The 23,508-nt window shown below is 37.3% G+C and overlaps 2 protein-coding genes, 1 long non-coding RNA gene and 1 pseudogene across 3 annotated transcripts; 2 read left to right on the plus strand and 2 right to left on the minus strand.

Moving 5' to 3' along the window:
• Positions 1 to 2,622: 2,622 nt before the first annotated feature.
• Positions 2,623 to 12,879, plus strand: LOC117132790. The gene is made up of 2 exons (XM_033287892.1): positions 2,623 to 4,148; positions 12,867 to 12,879. Exon 1 carries the CDS (start codon positions 2,904 to 2,906, stop codon positions 3,861 to 3,863), a length of 960 nt encoding a protein of 319 aa, XP_033143783.1. The 5' UTR covers positions 2,623 to 2,903; the 3' UTR covers positions 3,864 to 4,148; positions 12,867 to 12,879.
• On the plus strand, positions 4,148 to 7,637 carry LOC117132789. Its single transcript, XM_033287891.1, has 4 exons — positions 4,148 to 4,384; positions 4,480 to 4,651; positions 5,096 to 5,153; positions 5,719 to 7,637. Exon 4 carries the CDS (start codon positions 6,150 to 6,152, stop codon positions 7,578 to 7,580), a length of 1,431 nt encoding a protein of 476 aa, XP_033143782.1. The 5' UTR covers positions 4,148 to 4,384; positions 4,480 to 4,651; positions 5,096 to 5,153; positions 5,719 to 6,149; the 3' UTR covers positions 7,581 to 7,637.
• Positions 12,880 to 13,072: 193 nt separating the features above from the next.
• LOC103849639 lies at positions 13,073 to 15,793 on the minus strand. Its single transcript, XR_629514.3, has 3 exons — positions 15,733 to 15,793; positions 13,290 to 13,579; positions 13,073 to 13,203 (listed from the first exon to the last, which is right to left on the minus strand). It is a non-coding gene; the product is annotated as an uncharacterized LOC103849639 (long non-coding RNA).
• Positions 15,794 to 17,966: 2,173 nt separating this feature from the next.
• LOC103849667 lies at positions 17,967 to 19,146 on the minus strand (annotated as a pseudogene).
• Positions 19,147 to 23,508: the final 4,362 nt, after the last annotated feature.

Raw genomic sequence — 23,508 nt, forward strand, 5'->3', positions numbered from 1 at the left:
CTGTTTGTTTTAGTAAATCTAATTACATTTCCATTATTTTTTGTTGTTTATCAGGTTTTTTTTTTGTTAGACTATGAAAGTATATATATTTTTTCATATCAATACTAAAATTATGGTTGAGACTTCTATTTTAATATTTTGTTTTAAGAAAAACACATTAAATTACAATAACCTTACATTTTCTCTTCACAATACTTTCAAAAATATACTTATTTTACCATTTAAACAATTTTAATGTAATTTTTTAAAAATAATTTATTCTCAATTATACATAACATTAAATTTAGCTATTTCTTTAACAACTTTCACTATTTATTTTGTGATTGTTTTTGTAAGCTTTATATGATACTGATTAAGTTTTCTAAAAAGATACTGACTAGTGTTTATAAAATAACTAGGGTCGGCCCGCCCTACGGGCGGGATATTAGTTAATTTGATATTCACTAAATGTTCGAGTTGAAATTTGTTTTAAGATTCAAGAATTTGGTTATCTGTTATGTCTTACTTATTAGTATGCGGTGGTATAGTTGTTTTTCGATTATTTTTGCTTTGGTATTGTATCAAATTAACTAATTGTCTAACTCATAATTATAGATGTACAAATGTGGATTTGTAATAAAGTTTGATGACAATACTGTTTTTTTAATTCTTATTCATAGTGGAGTGTGCATGTGTCAGAAAGAGGCCTATAACAACTTTTATGTTTTTGTGTATGGATTTTAAATATATATTATTTTGTATAATGCATACTTGTTCTACAACATTTGCTTGTAGACTAAAAAAATTGTTTTCTATATTTTTAAAAGAGAAAATATTTAGTCTAGAATATAACATGCACATATGTATTGACTATATATAAAAGTTGAGTGTTATTTTAAAATGACATATGTATAGAGATTTTTTAACCATTACTTCACTGGCACAAAACATTTATAACTGTAAATACCTTCTTTTAAAAACAAAACTAATAAAAGCATATACAACAAATGTATTTTGATATATATTATATGCATCAAGTTATAAAGGTTAGAAACATTGCTAAACTGTTTGGAGCAAAGTTTTTAACTTCACGATTTTCATCTTGACGTCAGTTCAGTGTCGACCCTGGCCACAAGCAGAAGAAGCATGGGCTTCCAGCTGACACGATAATAAGTATTTTCGCGGCCACATATTTATAAAAAGTGACTTTAGCCTAGTGGTTCTAAAAGAAATTACCAGTGCTAGAGGTGCTGGGTTCAATTACCTTTAACTGCATTTATTTATTTTGGCCCTAAATATAAAATGGGACACGTGTCACTCCCAAAACGCACGAATTGATGACGTGGCTTCACGGGAGAGAGGCGAACATTTCTTTATATATATAGATATATAACATTAACCTCATTAAATCTAATTGATTTATTATATATTAACATGTAAATAATTTAGTTTTATTTATTAATATTCAGATTATACTTAAAACTAATAACTTAAATATATAATGGTTAAACATATTATTAAGCTACCTTTTTTTAAAAAACATATTATTAAGCTATTAATGTTTCAGTGTTCACTCTTTTTGCCAAATATAATTCACAAAACAAACAAAGAATCGGGGTTAAAAAATTTAAACATGCTTTATTTATATGACAGCACATAGCTTTCAAAAAGACTATTACTTTAATCTTATATACATACACATTAATTTATTTCGTACATGTACCAAGAGAAACTCTTACCAATTTAAATGTGATATTTAAAATTCGAAATGTATCGGGTTAGTATTTTATTTGATTACATTGCTTTTGTTTTACTTTAAACTAGGTATTTTGCCCGCACATCATCTTACGAATACTTATAATTTTATGTTTTATTAATCCACCAATCGGCATAATAAAACTCTAATTGGTGAACATGTTGAAGAAAAAAAACTTATGGTGAATTATTTGTTCCTCAAAATTTATACATGTTATGTTGAAATTTTAGTCAAATTATTGAAAGGTAGATTCCACTTTTTTTTTAAATTTTCCATGGAGGAATGAATTTTTTCCTATGCAATTTTGATAAGGGACAAATTGAACAAACATTCTTATTTTTATTTTATTTTTTCAATTCCTCAAATGAATTTTTTTTTATTTTGTTTATTTTTCTCATTCTTCTAGTGGTCACCAACTCAACTCAGCCACAATTATTATTTATTATTTTAAATAGTTAAATCAAACATCAAATTATTTATATATGTCGATAAAACGTTCATCAAACTATGTACTTATTATTGTGTTAAAAGTTCTTTAATAAACTCATATATTAGAAATAGTTTAGAAAATATCTTTATATAAATATTTTTGTTTGACTAATATTTAATTATAAATTGTTTTATATCTTAATTTTTTAACTTTATAATAAAAAATATTGTTTTCAGATAGCAACACAATATATATATATATATATAATAATTCTCTTAATTTTAAAATATATTTTCACCATTTTTATATTAGTTTATAATTAATTATTTAATATAACATATAAATTTAATATTATTAAAATAGAATTTGTGTTTTATTATATATAAAATTTATTACGGATTTTGTGAAAATTAATAAATACCCATTTAAAAACTAATAATAAATCAATGACCTATGTAAAAGCTTAAAACCTAACAAAATATGACAAATAAGAAAATAAGAATTTAATATAACATATAGATTTAAATATTATTAAATCAAAATTTGTTTTTAATTATATATAAAAATATTACTGATATTTTTTAAATTAATAAATTAGTGATTCAATTAAAAATTATTAATAAATCAAAGACTAAGCTAAAACCTAATAAAAACATGACAAATAAGTCAAATTGACAAATAAGACAAATAAGTCAAGTAGAGCGGATCTACCCAGATAGGGAACGACCACCATTATTGATGGGACCAACAGTTGATGCTCTGAAGGCTTTTTGTTGGAAAATCCGGTGTCCACCAAAAATAAAACATTTCCTTTGGCAATTGGTATCAGGGTGTGTAGCAGTTAAGAAGAATCTGAAGGCGCGAGGGATGCAAGGTGAGATTTGTTGTGCAAGATGTGGAGCGGAGGAGGAGTCGATTAACCATGTATTTTTCGAATGTCCTCCAGCACTTCAGGTTTGGGCTCTTTCAAAGATACCAACAAATCCAGTCATTTTCCCAACGAGTTCTCTTTTTACGAATATGGATCATCTTTTTTGGAGGGTTGTTCCACAGATGGAGGATCATCAGTTTGCTTGGATACTATGGTATATTTGGAAAGGAAGAAACAATAAGGTTTTTAGCAATTTGGATATGGATCCTAAGGATACTCTAAAACTGGCAGAAACGGAATCTATACTCTGGGCAGAGGCACAAGTTTTGAATGAACAGAAAATGGGAACTCAGATACAGGTTACGTCCCTTCCGTCAATTTCCGGACGATGGTGTTTTACAGATGGATCATGGAAAGAGGGTGATATTTTCTCTGGTCAGGGTTGGTTCAGTACATTAGAAGGATTTGAGGGGTTGATGGGAGCAAGGAATGTACGGGCCTCTCTAACACCATTACATGCAGAGATGGAAGCGCTACTATGGGCTATGGAATGTATGAGAAACTTACGACAATTTCAGGTTACGTTTGCAACGGATTATTCTCAATTGGTGAAGATGGTTTCAGCACCAGAAGAATGGCCTGCTTTTGCAAGTTATTTGGAAGATATCAAGAGTCTGAAAGAGAGTTTCATACGATCAGAGATTATTCATGTGCCAAGAACGCAAAATACAAAGGCGGATAACCTAGCACGCAGTGTCAGGACACAAACGTCTTTCGTCGTTCACATGGATCAACATCTCCCAGTGTGGTTTACAGGGTCAATATGAGTCTGTAATGTTGTCGACAAAAAAAAAAAAAAAAGAGACTAAAATCATGTTAAACATGACAAATAAGCAAAATTAACTAAAATCATAGAAATCGTGACAAATAAGCTAAATCACTTCACAAATAATAGTATAGATATCATTTTATTATTTGTATATCATGTAGAATGTTACGCCGTCAAAAAAAAAAGCCATGAGAATGTTACAATTTTATATTTTGAAAGTTATTCAATAACATGAATGGAATCAAGGAAAATCAATAGAGAAACAACCGAAAAGACAACATAGGTGTAACGACCCAATTTCCAGCCCAGTCACTTTGGCCCGCCAGAGCCCGTTAGTGTTGCAGGAAGCCCTTGGTGAGTCCAATATATAAACCATTATTGCCATTATTTTATTCCCCAGAAACCCTAAACATTGTAACTCTACAGAGATTGAGCCGTCACTCACATCTGAGATCGTACCGCCGCCACCACCACGTCCAGAGCCGAGATCGACCAGTCCACCGCCGATCCCAGCCGAAGGTAACCGGAAATCGCCCTTTCCGATTTGTTTTTAAAACGGCCGTTCATTCAATCGATCATAACTCACTAACCGTTTGGAATCTCGTGATTTCAAGACAACCATCGTGATCGTGACGTCGAGACGAGTCCGGACAAGGAAGATCAGCCGGAGAGTGGCTCAGACGCGCCGTCACGCGCCGCATTTGTCCCGCAACTTTCCGCGCGTGTAGCTCACGCGCCACCGCCGTCCGTCACACCCGCCGCTTCCCGTCGCCGCCGTTGATTCCGGTAAGCCGCCGTCCCTTTTCAGCCGCCGGTGACTCGGCCGTTGACTCGGTCGTGACTCGGTAAATCGGCCGAGTCGACTCAGCGAGTCAACACAGGTCCGGTCAACCGGTTAGGTTAATTGATTTTGGTTTGGTTTAGGCTAACCGGTTATTTAATAAATCGATTTCTGATTTAAATTAATTGAATTGGTTAAGTTAAACCGGCGGTTAAAAATTGATTTAAATTCGGCTATGGAAAACCGATTTGGTCTAATTGAAATCGATTTTGGTTTGGATAAACCGATTGGTTCAATTCGATTTCAATTTGGTCAAGGGTTGACCGGCTTGGGTCAGAGTTGACCGGGTTGACCTTTGACCAGCGGGTTGACTTTTAGACCAGATCGCCGGTTATCCATTTTTAACCGTTCGAAGGGCGTTCTGACTTGATTTTTCGCCCCGATTTCAGATTTGGAGTCTGTTTGAGCAGTTGGAGTTCATAGCTACTACTTTTCCATATTGCTAAGGTGAGGGCCTTTTCCCGAGCTTCTCTTACACGGCTTAGGACCTCGAATAAGTATAATTTATTTCTAATGTGTTTCGTCTGTGTGAAATCGAGTCTGTCATTGCTTGTTTAGTTATAGGCTCTTTGCTTAAACCGGAACTAGGGTGTTAGATGGTTCAACAGTGCTTGTTCATTTATAATTGATAATATATATGTATATAATATATTGAGATGCTTTGGATGCTAGCCGACCATGGAGACGTAATTCTATGTGTCGGCCGGAGCCCAGTACATTGGGTGTGGTGTATGCTGCGGCACAGCTTAGTCGACCTGTTGTGCCAAGGCTTCGAGGTCGATAAATCGTCTACGGGCGTGTGTTACCGAGCACGTATTCGGTGGTGTTTTGGCCTGTTAGTGGGCAGCTTATTTGATCTCTGGGTACTTTAGGTACCGTGTTTTGTAACGTATTAGGATTAAATTATATTTATTCGGAGTGCTCTGTCCGGGTCCTTGGACTTCGGGTTTAGTATCCCCATACCTCACTGGGTAACTCACCTGTTACTCACCCCTCATTTGCCCCCATGCAGGTGAGACTGACGACTAGGAGATTGATCGGACAGCTGGTGCTTTTAGGCGTTTTCCTTTATTTTATTTATCAGACTTATATTTATTATTTCGACGATTATTTCAGTTATTTCGACTATGGGATTTATGGATTTATTTCGTTATTTATATGAAAGTCGACTTTCAGACCTTTTTACGGATTTGAGATATGAATTGTTGATTAGTAGCACGCCGGGCTCGAGTGTTAAAGAGACGGGTGTTACAATTTGGTATCAGAGCCGAGTTGTGTCTCGGCCCTGACCCGGGACGCCGGTTAGGGGACCTGATTTTCAAATTTTTTTAAGTTTTCAACGGTTTTCAAAACTTAGAAGCACCTCTCTGTTCGGTTATTTTTCAGAAATCGTTAATGTCCCGCTTTAACAGAAATTAATCGTTTCGTCCATTATCTTTTCAGATGCCACCAAGAAAGGGAACTAAGCGTACTCACACCGTTAGGGTCAGAGCTGATGCTCGGGAAGTTGTGGATGAGCAGGGTCCTGCAGGAGGTGTTCAGGCAGAGGGTGTGCAGCCTGCAGCCCCACAGTTTGATCAGGCTGCGCTCATGCAGATTGTTCAGCAGGCAGCTACCCAGGCTGCTCAGGCTGCTATCCAACAGGTTACGCAGGAAGCTACTCGTGTAGCTGCACAAGATGCTGCCCGTGTAGCTGCACAGGAGGTTGCCCGTCAGTTGGCTGCTGGTCAGCAGGTTCCACCGCAGCAGATTCCACCACAGCAGATTCCACCGCAGCAGATTCCACCTCAGCAGGTTCCACCGCAGCAGATTCCACCGCAGCAGATTCCACCTCAGGTTCCTGTGCAGGGGGTTCCAGGACAGCAGCTTCCTCAGGGTTTGCAGCCACCAATACCACCACCTCCACCTTTACCGGTTTACCGGGTATATGATGAGAGATTTTACAGACTCACGACTCAGATGCGGAACATGGATATGGAGCATTTTGGGGGAACAGTGGATGCTACAGTTGCATATGATTGGAAGCTTGGTCTGCAACGGAAATTGGAGATTATTGAGTGTCCACCAGAGGTTTCACTTAGGTTGGCTATGCAGTACCTACGTGGAGATGCACTTGTGTGGTGGGAGGGAGTACGATTGGGCCATCGTGGGCCTGATCCGCTTACCTTTGCAGATTTTATCCTGGAGTTCGATAGGAAGTACTTCCCAAAAGAAGCTATGGATAAAAAGAAGAGTGACTTCGAGCATGTGAGCCAGGGTGGCATGACAATCAGGGAGTATGAGGTTGAGTTCAACCGACTTCGTAGGTTTGCAGGAGGTGGTATTACTGAGGAAGACCTGATTAGGAAGTTTTTGAGTGGGATGCGAGTCGACATTCGCAACAGATGTCGTGTCGTCACTTACCACAGATTGGGAGATTTGGTAGAGAAAGCTGCTGAGCAGGAAGCAGGTTTGGCAGAGGAGCAGAAGCTCCTCAAATCATCTCAGACTAAGTCTGGAAAGACTGATGAGTCTCAGAGGAGGACCAAGGACCAGTCGGAGGCACCGTATTGTGCTCGTTGTCGTCGTCATCACAGCGGAGAGTGTCCCAAGTGTTTTACTTGCGGAAGGTGGGGACATTTGTCAAAGTATTGTCGGGTGAGACCAGCGGATGCGACTTCGGCTAGTCAGGTTGCAGCACCTACAGCAGGAAACAGGGTTTGTTACAATTGTTATGAGCCCGGTCATATTGCCAGAGAGTGTCCAAAGAAGGGGCAACCAACGCTCCCACCAGCTAAGCGTCAAGCCGTTGCTCCACGTGTGTATGCCCTAGGAGAGGCCAATGGAGCTGAGCCGATAGCCGGTACGTATCTTTGCCACACTCGTTTCTCTTGAGAGCTATTGTGGTTGTGATTACTATGTATAGTTAAAAAAATTATGTGTAGGATCGGTTTCTGTTGGAGGTGAGGTAGCTCACACTCTTTTCGATACGGGAGCTTCTCACAGCTTCGTGAGTTCGCGACTAGTCAAGTCATGGCCTTTTCAAGGTGTCTTTGAGCCAAAGACCAAGCAGATACGGACAGCCGGCACAGAGAGAATTGGAGCCACTGGCGTACATCGAGATGTACCTGTCTTACTTGGAGGGTTCGTTTTCACCGGAGACTTAGCAGAGATGGAGCTGGATTACTACGATGTTATACTTGGGATGGATTGGTTGTCACGGCATCGAGTGGTGTTAGATTGCCCGAAGGCCAGGGTTCATATTCCTAGAGAAGAGGGGAAGATCACATTCCAGTGTGTTCAGGCTCACCGGGGAACTTCTATTATCTCTATGATGCATGCTGAGGAATTATTGGAGAAAGGAGCAGAGGGATTTCTGGCGACTATTTCGATGGTTAAAAACGACAAACATCACGAGTTGCAGGATATTCCGGTGGTTGAGGAGTTTGACGATGTATTTGAGGCCTTAAAGGGGCCACCACCAGCGAGAGGAGATGCTCTCACTATTGAGTTGGAACCAGGGACAGCACCGGTTTCACGGGCCCCGTACCGACTAGCGCCAGCAGAGATGGCTGAACTTAAAAAACAATTAGAGGAGCTATTGGGTAAGGGTTTCATCAGACCAAGTACTTCACCGTGGGGAGCACCAGTATTGTTTGTGAAGAAGAAAGATGGGAGTTTCAGGCTTTGTATTGATTACAGAGGTCTAAACAAGGTGACCATCAAGAATAAGTATCCACTTCCGCGTATTGATGAGTTGTTGGATCAGCTACAGGGAGCTTCATGGTTTTCTAAGATTGACTTGGCATCAGGTTATCACCAGATTGCGATAGCAGGGGAGGATGTACGGAAGACGGCTTTCCGTACACGCTATGGACATTACGAATTTGTAGTGATGCCATTTGGGTTGACGAATGCACCTGCAGCGTTCATGAAACTTATGAATGATGTTTTTCGCGAGTACTTAGATAAGTGTGTAATCGTCTTCATCAACGATATTCTGATTTATTCTCGGAGCAGAGAAGAGCATGCTGAGCATTTACGGATTGTGTTGGAGAAGCTCAGGGAGCATCAGCTATTTGCTAAGCTGAGTAAGTGTAGCTTCTGGCAGAGAAAGATTGGATTTTTGGGTCATGTGGTTTCTGAGGCAGGAGTTTCTGTAGATCCAGAGAAGATTATCGCAATTACAGAGTGGCCAACACCTAAGAGTGCTACAGAGATCCGTAGTTTTCTGGGTTTAGCAGGTTATTACAGGAAATTCGTCAAGGGATTTGCTAGTATCGCCAAACCGATGACTCAGTTGACAGGCAAAGATGTTAAGTTTGTGTGGACAGACGAGTGCTCGAAGAGTCTCACAGAATTGAAGCGACAACTCACGGACACGCCAGTTTTGGTACTACCGAGGCCAGGGATACCTTATGAGGTTTACACGGATGCGTCAGGTACTGGTTTGGGTTGTGTACTGATGCAGGATGGTCATGTTATTGCTTATGCATCACGTCAGTTGAGGCCTCACGAGGTCAACTACCCTACCCATGATTTGGAGTTAGCAGCAGTTGTTTTTGCGCTAAAAATCTGGAGGTCATATCTGTATGGAGAGAAAGTTCAGATCCTCACAGATCACCAAAGTCTTAAGTATATCTTTACTCAAGGAGACCTGAATTTGAGACAGCGTAGATGGATGGAGTTGTTAGCGGATTACAACTTGGATATTACCTATCATCCAGGTAAGGCCAACCATGTGGCAGACGCCTTGAGTAGACGCAGGAGTGATGTTTCAGGAACCAAGGAGGTTCAGGAGCTGACTGGCACAATTGCTAGTCTCAGATTGTGTGCAATCACTTCAGATGGGGAGACAGCTGGTCTTGATGCTTTGGAACAAGCAGATTTACTATGGAGGATACGCAGAGTCCAGGATGATGATGAGGCTTTGGTTAAGCAGATTGAGATCGAGAGTATTGGATATCACACAGCTTTAAGCGGGATGTACATGTACCGGAACCGAGTTTGTGTGCCAGATGATAAACTGCTACGGAAGGAAATTTTACAGCAAGCACACAACTCACGTTTCTCTATCCACCCAGGGAACACCAAGATGTACAGAGATTTGAAGCGGTATTACCATTGGACTGGTATGAAGAAAGATGTTGCTACATTTGTATCGCAGTGCCAGACATGTCAGATGGTTAAGGCTGAACATCAAGTGCCTAGCGGATTATTGCAGAACCTGCCATTGCCAGAGTGGAAATGGGACATGGTGACTATGGATTTTGTGACTGGACTCCCGACAACCTTAGGAGGGAGGAATGCTATTTGGGTGATTGTGGATAGACTCACCAAGTCTGCTCATTTCATAGCGATTAAGAAGACAGATGGAGCTGATCAGTTGGCGCAGATTTACCTTAGAGAGATTGTGAGATTGCACGGAGTTCCTGTCAGCATTGTATCGGATCGAGATACAAAGTTTACATCAGCTTTTTGGAGGGCCTTTCAGAAGGCGCTTGGGACAAAAGTCCATATGAGCACAGCTTATCATCCGCAGACAGATGGACAGTCAGAGAGGACTATTCAGACTTTGGAAGATATGCTTAGGGCTTGTGTTTTGGATTGGGAAGGAAACTGGGGAAAGTATCTACCTCTAGCGGAGTTTGCATACAACAACAGTTATCACTCGAGTATTGAAATGGCACCATATGAGGCACTTTATGGTAGACCTTGTCGTACACCACTTTGCTGGACAGAAGTGGGGGAGAGACGAGATTTAGAACCTGCAATGGTTCAGGAGACAGTAGAACAGGTGGAGATGCTCAAGACTCGGCTTAAGGAAGCTCATGACCGACAGAAGAGTTATGCAGATAAGCGCCGTAAGGATTTAGAATTTCAGGTGGGCGACCTGGTATATCTAAAAATGAGAACATTTCAAGGAGGATCTAAGACTCGAAAGCTAAAGAAGCTTAAACCGAGATTCATGGGCCCGTATCCTATTTTGGAGCGGATAGGAGCAGTTGCTTACATATTGGGACTATCAGCAGAGTTATCAGACTTTCATGATGTGTTTCATGTGTCAGTTCTGAGAAAAGTCGTGAGAGAACCAGAGCTCATTCTGCAACAACCACCAAGTGACCTTGGTAAAAATTTATCTGCACTTTGTCAGCCAGTACAGATTTTGGATCGGCAAGTGAAAGCGGTTCAGGGCATGATGACTAGTTTTGTCAGAGTTCGTTGGGAGAGAGATGGGATCCATGAGGAGACATGGGAGACCGAGACTCAGATGAGAATTGATTACCCAAGACTTTTTGAGGATGGTATTGGACAGTTGGTTCAGGAGCCGAATTCGGGGTCGAATTCTTTACTAGTGGGGGAGAATTGTAACGACCCAATTTCCAGCCCAGTCACTTTGGCCCGTCAGAGCCCGTTAGTGTTGCAGGAAGCCCTTGGTGAGTCCAATATATAAACCATTATTGCCATTATTTTATTCCCCAGAAACCCTAAACATTGTAACTCTACAAAGATTGAGCCGTCACTCACATCTGAGATCGTACCGCCGCCACCACCACGTCCAGAGCCGAGATCGACCAGTCCACCGCCGATCCCAGCCGAAGGTAACCGGAAATCGCCCTTTCCGATTTGTTTTTAAAACGGCCGTTCATTCAATCGATCATAACTCACTAACCGTTTGGAATCTCGTGATTTCAAGACAACCATCGTGATCGTGACGTCGAGACGAGTCCGGACAAGGAAGATCAGCCGGAGAGTGGCTCAGACGCGCCGTCACGCGCCGCATTTGTCCCGCGACGTTCCGCGCGTGTAGCTCACGCGCCACCGCCGTCCGTCACACCCGCCGCTTCCCGTCGCCGCCGTTGATTCCGGTAAGCCGCCGTCCCTTTTCAGCCGCCGGTGACTCGGCCGTTGACTCGGTCGTGACTCGGTAAATCGGCCGAGTCGACTCAGCGAGTCAACACAGGTCCGGTCAACCGGTTAGGTTAATTGATTTTGGTTTGGTTTAGGCTAACCGGTTATTTAATAAATCGATTTCTGATTTAAATTAATTGAATTGGTTAAGTTAAACCGGCGGTTAAAAATTGATTTAAATTCAGCTATGGAAAACCGATTTGGTCTAATTGAAATCGATTTTGGTTTGGATAAACCGATTGGTTCAATTCGATTTCAATTTGGTCAAGGGTTGACCGGCTTGGGTCAAAGTTGACCGGGTTGACCTTTGACCAGCGGGTTGACTTTTAGACCAGATCGCCGGTTATCCATTTTTAACCGTTCGAAGGGCGTTCTGACTTGATTTTTCGCCCCGATTTCAGATTTGGAGTCTGTTTGAGCAGTTGGAGTTCATAGCTACTACTTTTCCATATTGCTAAGGTGAGGGCCTTTTCCCGAGCTTCTCTTACACGGCTTAGGACCTCGAATAAGTATAATTTATTTCTAATGTGTTTCGTCTGTGTGAAATCGAGTCTGTCATTGCTTGTTTAGTTATAGGCTCTTTGCTTAAACCGGAACTAGGGTGTTAGATGGTTCAACAGTGCTTGTTCATTTATAATTGATAATATATATGTATATAATATATTGAGATGCTTTGGATGCTAGCCGACCATGGAGACGTAATTCTATGTGTCGGTCGGAGCCCAGTACATTGGGTGTGGTGTATGCTGCGGCACAGCTTAGTCGACCTGTTGTGCCAAGGCTTCGAGGTCGATAAATCGTCTACGGGCGTGTGTTACCGAGCACGTATTCGGTGGTGTTTTGGCCTGTTAGTGGGCAGCTTATTTGATCTCTGGGTACTTTAGGTACCGTGTTTTGTAACGTATTAGGATTAAATTATATTTATTCGGAGTGCTCTGTCCGGGTCCTTGGACTTCGGGTTTAGTATCTCCATACCTCACTGGGTAACTCACCTGTTACTCACCCCTCATTTGCCGCCATGCAGGTGAGACTGACGACTAGGAGATTGATCGGACAGCTGGTGCTTTTAGGCGTTTTCCTTTATTTTATTTATCAGACTTATATTTATTATTTCGACGATTATTTCAGTTATTTCGACTATGGGATTTATGGATTTATTTCGTTATTTATATGAAAGTCGACTTTCAGACCTTTTTACGGATTTGAGATATGAATTGTTGATTACTAGCACGCCGGGCTCGAGTGTTAAAGAGACGGGTGTTACAATAGGTTGATGATGTTTGAAAATAAAATACGTCCAGTTTAAACTTGTTTATTATATCAGTGGATATTATACTGATTTCTCAAAAACGGAAGATTTGATGCAGAACTGTTGATATGCTCAATGAACATACTCGTGCATCTGCTCTTAACTGCAGTGGGAACATCGTTGTAGCCATCCGGCGTATTAGAGCTGTAGATAATTGTTTAGAACGAAGCAAGAAACAAACTTTTTACTTTTAAGCCACCTGTAATGGTTTTCTTGACAAATTTAACTTAACAAAAAAATAACTATTTAAGAAAAGCCAACATGGGATGAAACACCAACATTAATCTCATCGACCACCTATATGCAACATAATATAGAGGAATGAGTTAGATTGAAGAACCTTGAAGAAAACTAACGAAAGGTGTGTGCGGGTGTATATGTACCTTGTGACTGAAACTGCAGTAACTACATAACCTGGTTAGTTAGATCTTCAGTTTCTTCTTCAATTTCTTCCTTGTCAAGTGTTCCATCAATTGCCGCTGTCATCATCTTTATCTATAAAGACACAAAACAAATATCACACAACCATTATTCGCGATTACACCATGATTGCATTATGCTGTTAGAAATGAATAGATAGGGATTTTATTTCCTTTCATGTCCAGCTGTGCATACTACTTCTAGTAATCCTTGATCACTTTAGCAGTTTAGCTTGTTTTGTGGGTGACATTTGCTAAAACATGTGAACAAAGTTACAATGCAAATAGACTTAGACTGAAGGTTTGATGGATGAAATAAAAGAATCTAATAAAAGAAAGAGTGATTAGAGTTATAAAGTAATCCAAACGAAACGAACGGCCTAGTCAAAACTAAAGGAAGCAGAGACATGGAAACAATTTTCTTAACACATGATATGTTTTTGTCAACTGCTCTAAGAATTTCATTTGCTACACCATCTATCTACCGTATTGTTAGATGGAGCTTTATTCAATTTGCCATATAAAGCCTACTAGGATAAGACGGGTAAATTTATATTAAAATTATTTAAGAAATATTGTATGGAAAATAAATTTATATTATTGATCGAATTAATATTTTTGGTTCTTAAACAATTTTTTAAAAACTTTTTTTTGTTAATTACATAATTTGTTTACTTATAAACTGATCCCATTTTTAAAAATATTTCAGGTCAAAAAATTATTTATCGCATAAGAACCTAACGTTTAAGCCGGAGAATTTCATGTCTACTATTTGGTTACAATGAAACTATGCCAGCTCGGTTTTATATTATGATTCAGCAATTTAAAAGTTAATTATGGTTATGAGAAGTTTACGTTCACGTGCCAATCCTATCTATCTTCGATATTTTTTTCTTTTTTATGTTTTGGTTATTGCTTGATATAAATATTGATTTTTGAGTTTATTATCATTTCTTGTTTAGAAAATGATTAAGAGTCAAAATTATTAAAGAGATAAATACTTAAGTTAATATCTGACCCTTGTGCAGGATAAATATTTTATATTTATTACTTATTTTATCTTTTTCTGCATATTATGAAATATTAAAATAATAACTATATATTAAATAACTAAGAAATCATTTACAATTATGTAATAAATTGGCTTGCACATATAAATCAAATGACCACTCTTGTTTATTCTCAATCATTTTAAGATAAATAAATCAAAACAATCAATCTTATCTATCGTATATGATATATAATTAAATGTAAACGATATGAATTAAATATATATTAGCATTAAACTATTAAAATAAAATTATTTATTTATATGATTTTATTATCATTGTATCTTATTATAGAAAAAAATTAGATATTGATCACAAAATTTTGTTAGAATTTTAACAGTTTAGTAATTTATACTCATTTTGAAAAATTCAAATTACAACATATACGAAAAAATCTAATTTTTAATATATGATTAATGTAATTGTATAATTTAGTTTTAATAATAAATAATTAAACAAAAATGATAGAAAATATACAAATTATTAGCAAATCTTCATTATTTAAAATCATTAATTACTATATTTAAAATCATTAATTACTATATATATATCATAATCACATTAGGTAATTCTATAGGTTTTATTTAAGGAAATAATATATAATAAATTTCAATTTGATAAATGAATGGTCCATAATGAACATATTATATAATATATCATTCCCTAACAATTTAAATTTTGACTAACAAAATTCTCAATTGATTTTCAAGCCGCCACGTAAACAAATTAACATTCCAATTAAGTGAAAATTCAGCATGACACTCTTTTATTTGGTGCTAACTACATGTTCTAAAGTTTTTAAATGTTTATCTATTAATATATAAGGGACGCTAAACCATTGATCATTAATTTTTAACATAATAATTTTAACAGTTTTAGTAATTTTGTCGTTTTTAAAAATTCAAAATATAACATATACGAAAAAATCTATATTTTAACTTTATAGCTAATTTGATTGTTTAAATTATTTTAATAATATAAAATTAAACAAAAACGATGGATGAGATATAAATTTTTATCAAATCTTTATTATTATAATCATTAATTGTCATATATATATTAGTCATATTTGGTAATTCCGTAGGTTTTATTTAAGGAAAGAAAATAAAATATTAATTGTACACATGATTAGTTTAATGAAAAATATAATATATATTTAATTGGACCAACATATTTTGGTGAATTTCATTATGCTGATGACACGTGGCTACACTTAAATGTTGTAATGTTTCTCAATTAATATATAAGGGATTTGCACCATTTTGCTTAGGGAAAAAAAACTGAAGCAAAACATAATTTACAGAGTGGATATGTACGGCAGTAAAGATTTTCAACAACTTATTGGAATATAAAATCACTGGATAAAGGAAAAGATAGGTCATCATGACTGTCTGTACTCATCGATATCCATGTCAAATTATACTCAGTAGATTGAAACCCAAAGAGCATAAATTTGAAAGTTGAAAGCTTTACCTCCATTTCTTGAGGAGATTCTTCCTTAATTGGTGGTCGGTGTGAGATTTGAGAGCTTGATTGTGTCATCTCTTAAGAGGCCGGACGTTCTACTTGAAAAGCTCACATTCATACTCGATCTAGCAAGGAACTCTGCTTGTGGATTCTTTTCTCTTAAAATGTTTTAGGAATGATAATGATTGAAAAGAAAAACTGATGAATTTCATGGAGTGAAACTCAGGTATTTATAGTTGGAGATTCATACAAAAGAGGTAATGCATTGAATAAGAAATCGTGTGAGGAGTGGGGAAGTTTTGTTAATGACGACGATTGATTGTAGTCCACTTCCGTAACGTTCAGCGGTGAGAAGAACACCATTGGATTAGACGACGGCGTCGATTCCAACACGAATTGGCAGAAACGATCGATGTATGTAACCGAGACTTCAACAGGAAAAAAAAACCGGAGACTTCAGCGGGACTATCTTCATCGTGATTCGCCGGAGTTTCTAAAGACAATACATTTCGGGTTTAGGTTAATAATATACACGACCCAATTTTCTATTCTTGACAGCCCCAAAAAACGTCGATATAAATAATAGTAGCCCAAAAACAAACGAACGATAAACTTAATAAAACGCAGCGCATTTAAGGGAGGGACAGGTGTCACGCTGTGGACATACATGGCGCCATGAAAATTGAGTAAATCTCTACTTTACGTTATTAGATATTCTATCATATTAGGTATGTTTTCAGGTTCAAGAGTATCTTGGAGTAAAGTGATGATTATGGATCATTTAGGAGTTTAAAGGAGATTTCATCCGAGTTGATCATTAGAGGTCGATACGAAGAAGAAGCAATCGTTCGATCCATATCTAGTGCCGTCGATCGATACAGAAGAGAAGCCTCGACAATTGAAGATTATGATCAATCAATGTGTATCCTGTACCATCGATCGATATCGAGACGCGAGATGTGCGACTTGGTTCCAGCCGACTTTAAACCCAAGGCTTCACCAAATTACAAGATTACCCCTGACGAGTTTTTAACCTAATAGTTATATACTTGCCTAAGTGTTAGGAGGCAAGGAGAGCTTTTAGCCACCATTTGTATTCTTACTTTCAGCAAGAGAGAAAGAGAGAGTTTTAGGAGAGAAAATCATAGAGAGATTTGTGATTGGAACTCCATTGATTCATCTATTCTATTCTATGCAGTTTTTATCTATATTTTGTGTCATGAATTGCTTAGCTATGTCTGAGTAGTTTACTTGTTAGATTCAGGGTTCAAATAGGTTAGAGGGATTAGCCCCAACTATAGATTTGCTGAGTTGTGATATTCATTGATTAATTTTTCTTAATGCTTGTTTTAGCCTTGCTAACTAGAAAATGAACCTAGGAATTTGCATGTGTCAAGCATCTTTGATCATCCTGTCCTGAATCTAATATGTCATGCTAGGACTGCTAGACAGAGCTAACCGTTGATCTAGGAGACTAGTGAGCATTATCAACCCGCGCCTAGGGCTTAGCTAGAAGCTATCGATCGATATTGTCTTCTGAAAATCGATCGATATTGCGAAAGGTGTATCGATCGATATCCATATAGGATCATTGATCGACACTTTCTTATGATCAAAAGACGACAGTTGAGATCCAAGATCTAGTTAGTTAACCAGTGAAATATTGCCCTCGCTGATCACTGTGATTAAGGAGTTGATCTCTAATATATCATGCATGCAACTGTTAGATATCTATAGGATTATAATCTCTAACACCTGAATAGAAACCCTGCATCTAATATCTTCCAATAAAGTTACACCCCCAATCATCTTGTTAGTCGAGCAATAAACCCATAAAACAACAAACACCTAGAATTAATAAGTTGACTAGATTTAATAGGTTCCCTAGCTCCTTGTGGATTTGATCCCTAAGTACTGCAATTGAACCTCTTATTTGAGAGAGTAATTCACTCGTTAAGATAATTTGAGTGGTATCACATACGTCCAAGACTACATCCATTTATACAAAAGCAATTCCTAAAATTTTTGTTTCATTTTTCTAATCAAATCTATTAGCTTGAATCTTATTGTATGTCATGTTTAGGAGTTTTGCCATTTCCGCACCAAAGTTAAGATTGATCACTGAACTCCTTAAATAATGCTAGTGCAACTTGATTGAGAACCGTTATCCTAAAAGTGCAAGATTCTAAGAATTTTCAGTTTCTGCTAGCTTCTCTATGCTTTTCAAATAGGCTGAAGTCACAATCTTCCTTCTCGCACTATTGCAGCTCGTTAAAGACATCATCAATATCAATATCAAAAACTTGGAATCGCTGCTCATATTGCTCCCATCATCATGGTCTAGCAACTTGAGAATGTAGCTAATACTAAAGTTGTCTTGCGCAAACTTCTTCCTGTTCTTTGGAACAGAGATCATTCAGTATAATAACGCCATGCTCCCCATTTCTCTTACTTAACTAACTCAGGCATACAGCCAGAATCTCCCCATTTGCCTCTTTAACCTCTTCTGATAAAGTAGATAGCCTTCAAGGCTGATTCTTGAACAGAAATCTCCCCATTTTAAAGCAAATACAGCAAATGGTCCAAAAATCTGCAGCTCATCAATGCACTCAAACAATAGGTCAACCCGAAACATAAGTTATCAATTGCCATTTAGTTCTATCAACTTAGATTTTGGAAGAAGACAAGGAATTGAGATCTGATAATACACTCATCATAATAAGCTCCTGGATTTTTCCTTGTCTAACCAAGATCTCGCGTGTTTGTTCATCTTTAGCACACATACTTAACAAGAGATCACCTGAACAATCTTTTCTTTAGATCTAATAAGCTTAATGAAAGTCTAGGGGTCACTGTATCATCTTCCTTGATCATATGCCTCTTGATTTCTTCAACACCAATGAGGTTCCTCAATCCACACGAGCGAGCTAGCAATCAATTCTCATGAGCAGAGCCAGACCAAGAATTCTCTGAATTCACTATTAATCTCTTCAAACACTTTGCGGACGCCTCTCTCTCTACCAACATCGTTCCCATTCTCAAGAACTCTAACCAGAGGACCAAAAAAAAAAGACTTGTAAGAACCAAAACCATAAATAAAAGAAATAAAAAACACAGCTTTAACAGATTCCTCTTGAATCAAGAAACCCAACAAGGATGTTAACCATATCGTTACTTTCAATCACAGTCCTGACATATCTATCTATCATCCTCCAAAGCTTGTTTCTTCATCTCCACATCCACAACCTTCATCCTAGTAAGCAAGTCAACCTAATGTCCTCTTTGCAAGCGTTAGCGCTAGGCATGGATCTGATAAGCCCTTGATTAGGGTTTATCGAGTTGTGACAGAAAAGGGGATAGAGAGATAGAAGAAAGGATAAAAATATAAGATTTGTTGATTAATTATTTGGATAAGGTTTTCCATACACATATCTCAACTTAAGTAGCAATACGAAATAACCCAAAACGACATATTATCTCATTATTAATAATATCAAGATTAGAGATGTCAAATGGGCGGGTTATAAATGGGTGGCCCGTGTTCAAATCGATATGGTCCAAAATGGACAGACCCAGATTAAACCATAATTAAAATTTGTCCAGATGGGTGAACCCAACTATATCCATGGGCAACATTGGGCTTAACCACTTGGATAATGGGCGGCCCAATAAACTTAAATGTCTAGGGTTTGGAAAATTGGGGGAAAACACAAATCACTTTTTTTTCTTTCCGTCTCACTCTTGCGATTTTTCTTCGTGTTTGATTCTTCCTCTTCGAGTCCTCGTCTTTGATTCTTCCTCTTCGTGTTCGATTCTTCTTCTTCGATTCTCATTCGGTTCTTCTTCACCAACTTCTGATTTCATCATCTCTTAAGGTTTGATTTCGTGATTTGTGTTATGGGTTTTCACTATTAGCTACTGATTCATATCATCTACTAATATTGTGTTATGGGTTATGTGTTAGATGGATCAGTGATTTGTGTTCATAACAAAGCTGGTGGCGAGTCTGGCGACTGTTTCTGTTTCCGCAAGTCAGACGAAATCACGAATTTTTTGAACTTATCTTGTGTTTTTTATAACTTTGAAACATGAAGTTTAAAACATAAAGTTTAAGTATATGGCATCTTTAAAATTGAAAACTTCGGAATCTTTAAATCTTTAAAACTGAAATTATGTTGTTTATATTAAGTGGGCGTATGGGCCGTCCATGTATCGCCCAACAAATCATAGTCTTATTTGGTTATGGTCTCGTTTGGACATGGTTCTATTTGGGCTTCGACCAAAAATATCCAGCAAAAAATGAAGCCCATTCGAACACACCCAATTCCGCTCAAACCGCCCATTTGACATCTCTAATCAAGATTCTCTCTCTCACTCCTCTGAGTAAAAGCCAAGAGAACTGCAAGCTTATCAATACCCCCCCCCCCCCCCCCCCACACGAAGAAGACTCAGCTTGTCCTCAAGCTGGAAGTAAGGGAACTGTTCCTTCAATCTTTGCACCGACTCCGAAGAACTCTTAAAATCTGGAAGACCTTTCCACTTAACCAAAACTTCAGCTTGCTTATCAATATATGACTTCCTAACCTCCAACACATCTTCAGGTTCTGCATTCCACTCTAGAGAAGAAGATATGATCAAAGGGAGTTCTTGTACCTTTTTCTGAGGTTCTACTGCTTTTTCAACTGGGAGACATGGAAGACAGGATGGATCAAACTGTTAGCAAGGAGTGAGAGCTTATACGCCACCTTCCCAACTCGTTTCTCAATCAGATAGGGGCCAAAAAACCTCGGTGCTAATTTCTCAGCTCTTTTCATAGCCACCGTGATCTGTCTATATGGTCTCAACTTCAAATAAACCCACTCGCCAACACTGAACTCTACGTCTCTTCGTTTCTTGTTTGCTGCTGCTTGCATACGAGCTTGGGCCTCAGCCAGATAGTCACGCATCTCACACAATAGTGCATCACGACTCTTAAGCAACACTTCCACTTCAGCATTTGCGGTTGGAACATCTCCACATCTCAATAACTTTGGTGGGTCTCGGCCATACAACGCCTTGAAAGGAGTAGTGTTGGAAGAGGAATGGTAGGACGTTTTATATCAATACTCCGCCCAAGGTAACCACACACCATAACAACATATAATAATCACACAATCACAATAATATGGGTGCTTAGACTAGTCTTGCTATCCACTTAGCCCATACATCGTCTCAAGCCTCGGATCCACAAACTGACACCTAGACCGGTCCCGCTATCCTAGCTCGGAAGCCGTCTCCGATGTCAGGAACTTGCATTAAAAATTTGTTAACAAACAATTAACCGTGACTCACAGTGATTAACCGATGTGGCTTGACTTTTTGATTCCAGATGTTGACCAAACCCTTTTTATCCCCTCCAAATCTTCGTCTTGGTACTGTGGTGTTAATCTGAAAACCCAACGTAATGTCTTAAATAGACTGTTCTGGACTGATCAGAACTCGGAAAGAACCTTCTTTCTCTTCTGGACAGTCTTTCGGAACTTCCCGACAGTTTATCGGTCTTCAAAAATGTCTATACTTCTAAAGCACCTCACTTCTCTCTCTCTCTCTCTCTCTCTCTCTCTCTCTCTCTCTCTCTCTCTCTCTCTTCTCTCTCTCTCTCTCTCTCTCTCTCTCTCTCTCTCTCTCTCTCTCTCTCTCTCTCTCTCTCAACTTCTGAGAAGAGGATTGCAAAGACATAGACTTTCACAGGTAGTTTGAGGAGTTGGCCTTCTTGGTGGGGTTGGAGGCCGTGACATGTCGAGGATGATGAAGGGGATGGTACAATGGTCAGTGCCTTACCCTTTTTTGTGGTTAGCCGAAGATATCTTAATTATTAATTAGAAGTAACTATTATTAATTAGAAGTAACTACAGATATAAGTATGCATGTTCAATCCGGATTTCGATCCATTTTCGGTTAGTTTTTTTTGTTTTTTTAATATTTTGGTTTATAAAAATTAGCTATTATATTAGAACCATATCTAATTTGGTTTGGTTCAGTTTATATACTATCGGTTTTTTATTTATTCGATTTTACACCAAAAAAAACATAACTATATTTATCTGTTATAAAAATAAATAAATTATATGATTAAAAATCAGATTTATTAAAACATAAGTATACATTCCTTACTCTAACTTTTAAATATAATATTTTCTGTTTTATTTAGCTATTAAAATAAAATTAAAATATAGTAATAGCATAATATTGTTATATAATTATACTTTAGAAAAAATAGTTACCAATAAAATAAAAAATATTATTTGATTTGATGAAAATGAGAAAGAATAATCTTTTAACTTAAGACAAAATAACAGATTATGAAATCGAAATTTTAATTATGAATATTATATTAATAAAATAAGTTTTATCAAATCCAAACCATTTCCTCTGTCTCAGTTCGGTTTGGTTTTTATATATAAATTCTAGCCTAAGTACTTTGTATTTTTGATACATTTGATATTTAATTTGGCTTTTCCAAGCAGTAAGGTTTTGTATTTGTATTTGCTTTGCTAAAAACGACTATTTATCTTATTTTGCCACTAGTTATCTCTCTCTCTCTCTCTCAACTTCTGAGAAGAGGATTGAAAAGACATAGACTTTCACAGGTAGTTTGAGGAGTTGGCCTTCTTGGTGGGGTTGGAGGCCGTGACATGTCGAGGATGATGAAGGGGATGGTACAATGGTCAGTGCCTTACCCTTTTTTGTGGTTAGCCGAAGATATCTTAATTATTAATTAGAAGTAACTATTATTAATTAGAAGTAACTACACATATAAGTATGCATGTTCAATCCGGATTTCGATCCATTTTCGGTTAGTTTTTTTGTTTTTTAATATTTTGGTTGATAAAAATTAGCTACTATATTAGAACCATATCTAATTTGGTTTGGTTCAGTTTATATACTATCGGTTTTTTATTTATTCGATTTTACACCAAAAAAAACATAACTATATTTATCTGTTATAAAAATAAATAAATTATATGATTAAAAATCAGATTTATTAAAACATAAGTATACATTCCTTACTCTAACTTTTAAATATAATATTTTCTGTTTTATTTAGCTATTAAAATAAAATTAAAATATAGTAATAGCATAATATTGTTATATAATTATACTTTAGAAAAAATAGTTACCAATAAAATAAAAAATATTATTTGATTTGATGAAAATGAGAAAGAATAATCTTTTAACTTAAGACAAAATAACAGATTATGAAATCGAAATTTTAATTTTGAATATTATATTAATAAAATAAGTTTTATCAAATCCAAACCATTTCCTCTGTCGGTTTGGTTTTTATATATAAATCCTAGCCTAAGTACTTGGTATTTTCGATATATTTGATATTTAATTTGGCTTTTCCAAGCAGTAAGATTTTGTATTTGTATTTGCTTTGCTAAAAACGACTATTTATCTTATTTTGCCACTAGTTATCTCTCTCTCTGTCTCTCTCAACTTCTGAAAAGAAGATTGAAAAGACATAGACTTTCACAGGTAGTTTGAGGAGTTGGCCTTCTTGGTGGGGTTGGAGGCCGTGACATGTCCAGGATGATGAAGGGGATGGTACAATGGTCAGTGCCTTACCCTTTTTTGTGGTTAGCCGAAGATATCTTAATTATTAATTAGAAGTAACTACAGAT

Source organism: Brassica rapa, chromosome A03 (genome assembly GCF_000309985.2).
Source record: "Brassica rapa cultivar Chiifu-401-42 chromosome A03, CAAS_Brap_v3.01, whole genome shotgun sequence".
NCBI classification, from domain to species: Eukaryota; Viridiplantae; Streptophyta; class Magnoliopsida; order Brassicales; family Brassicaceae; genus Brassica; species Brassica rapa.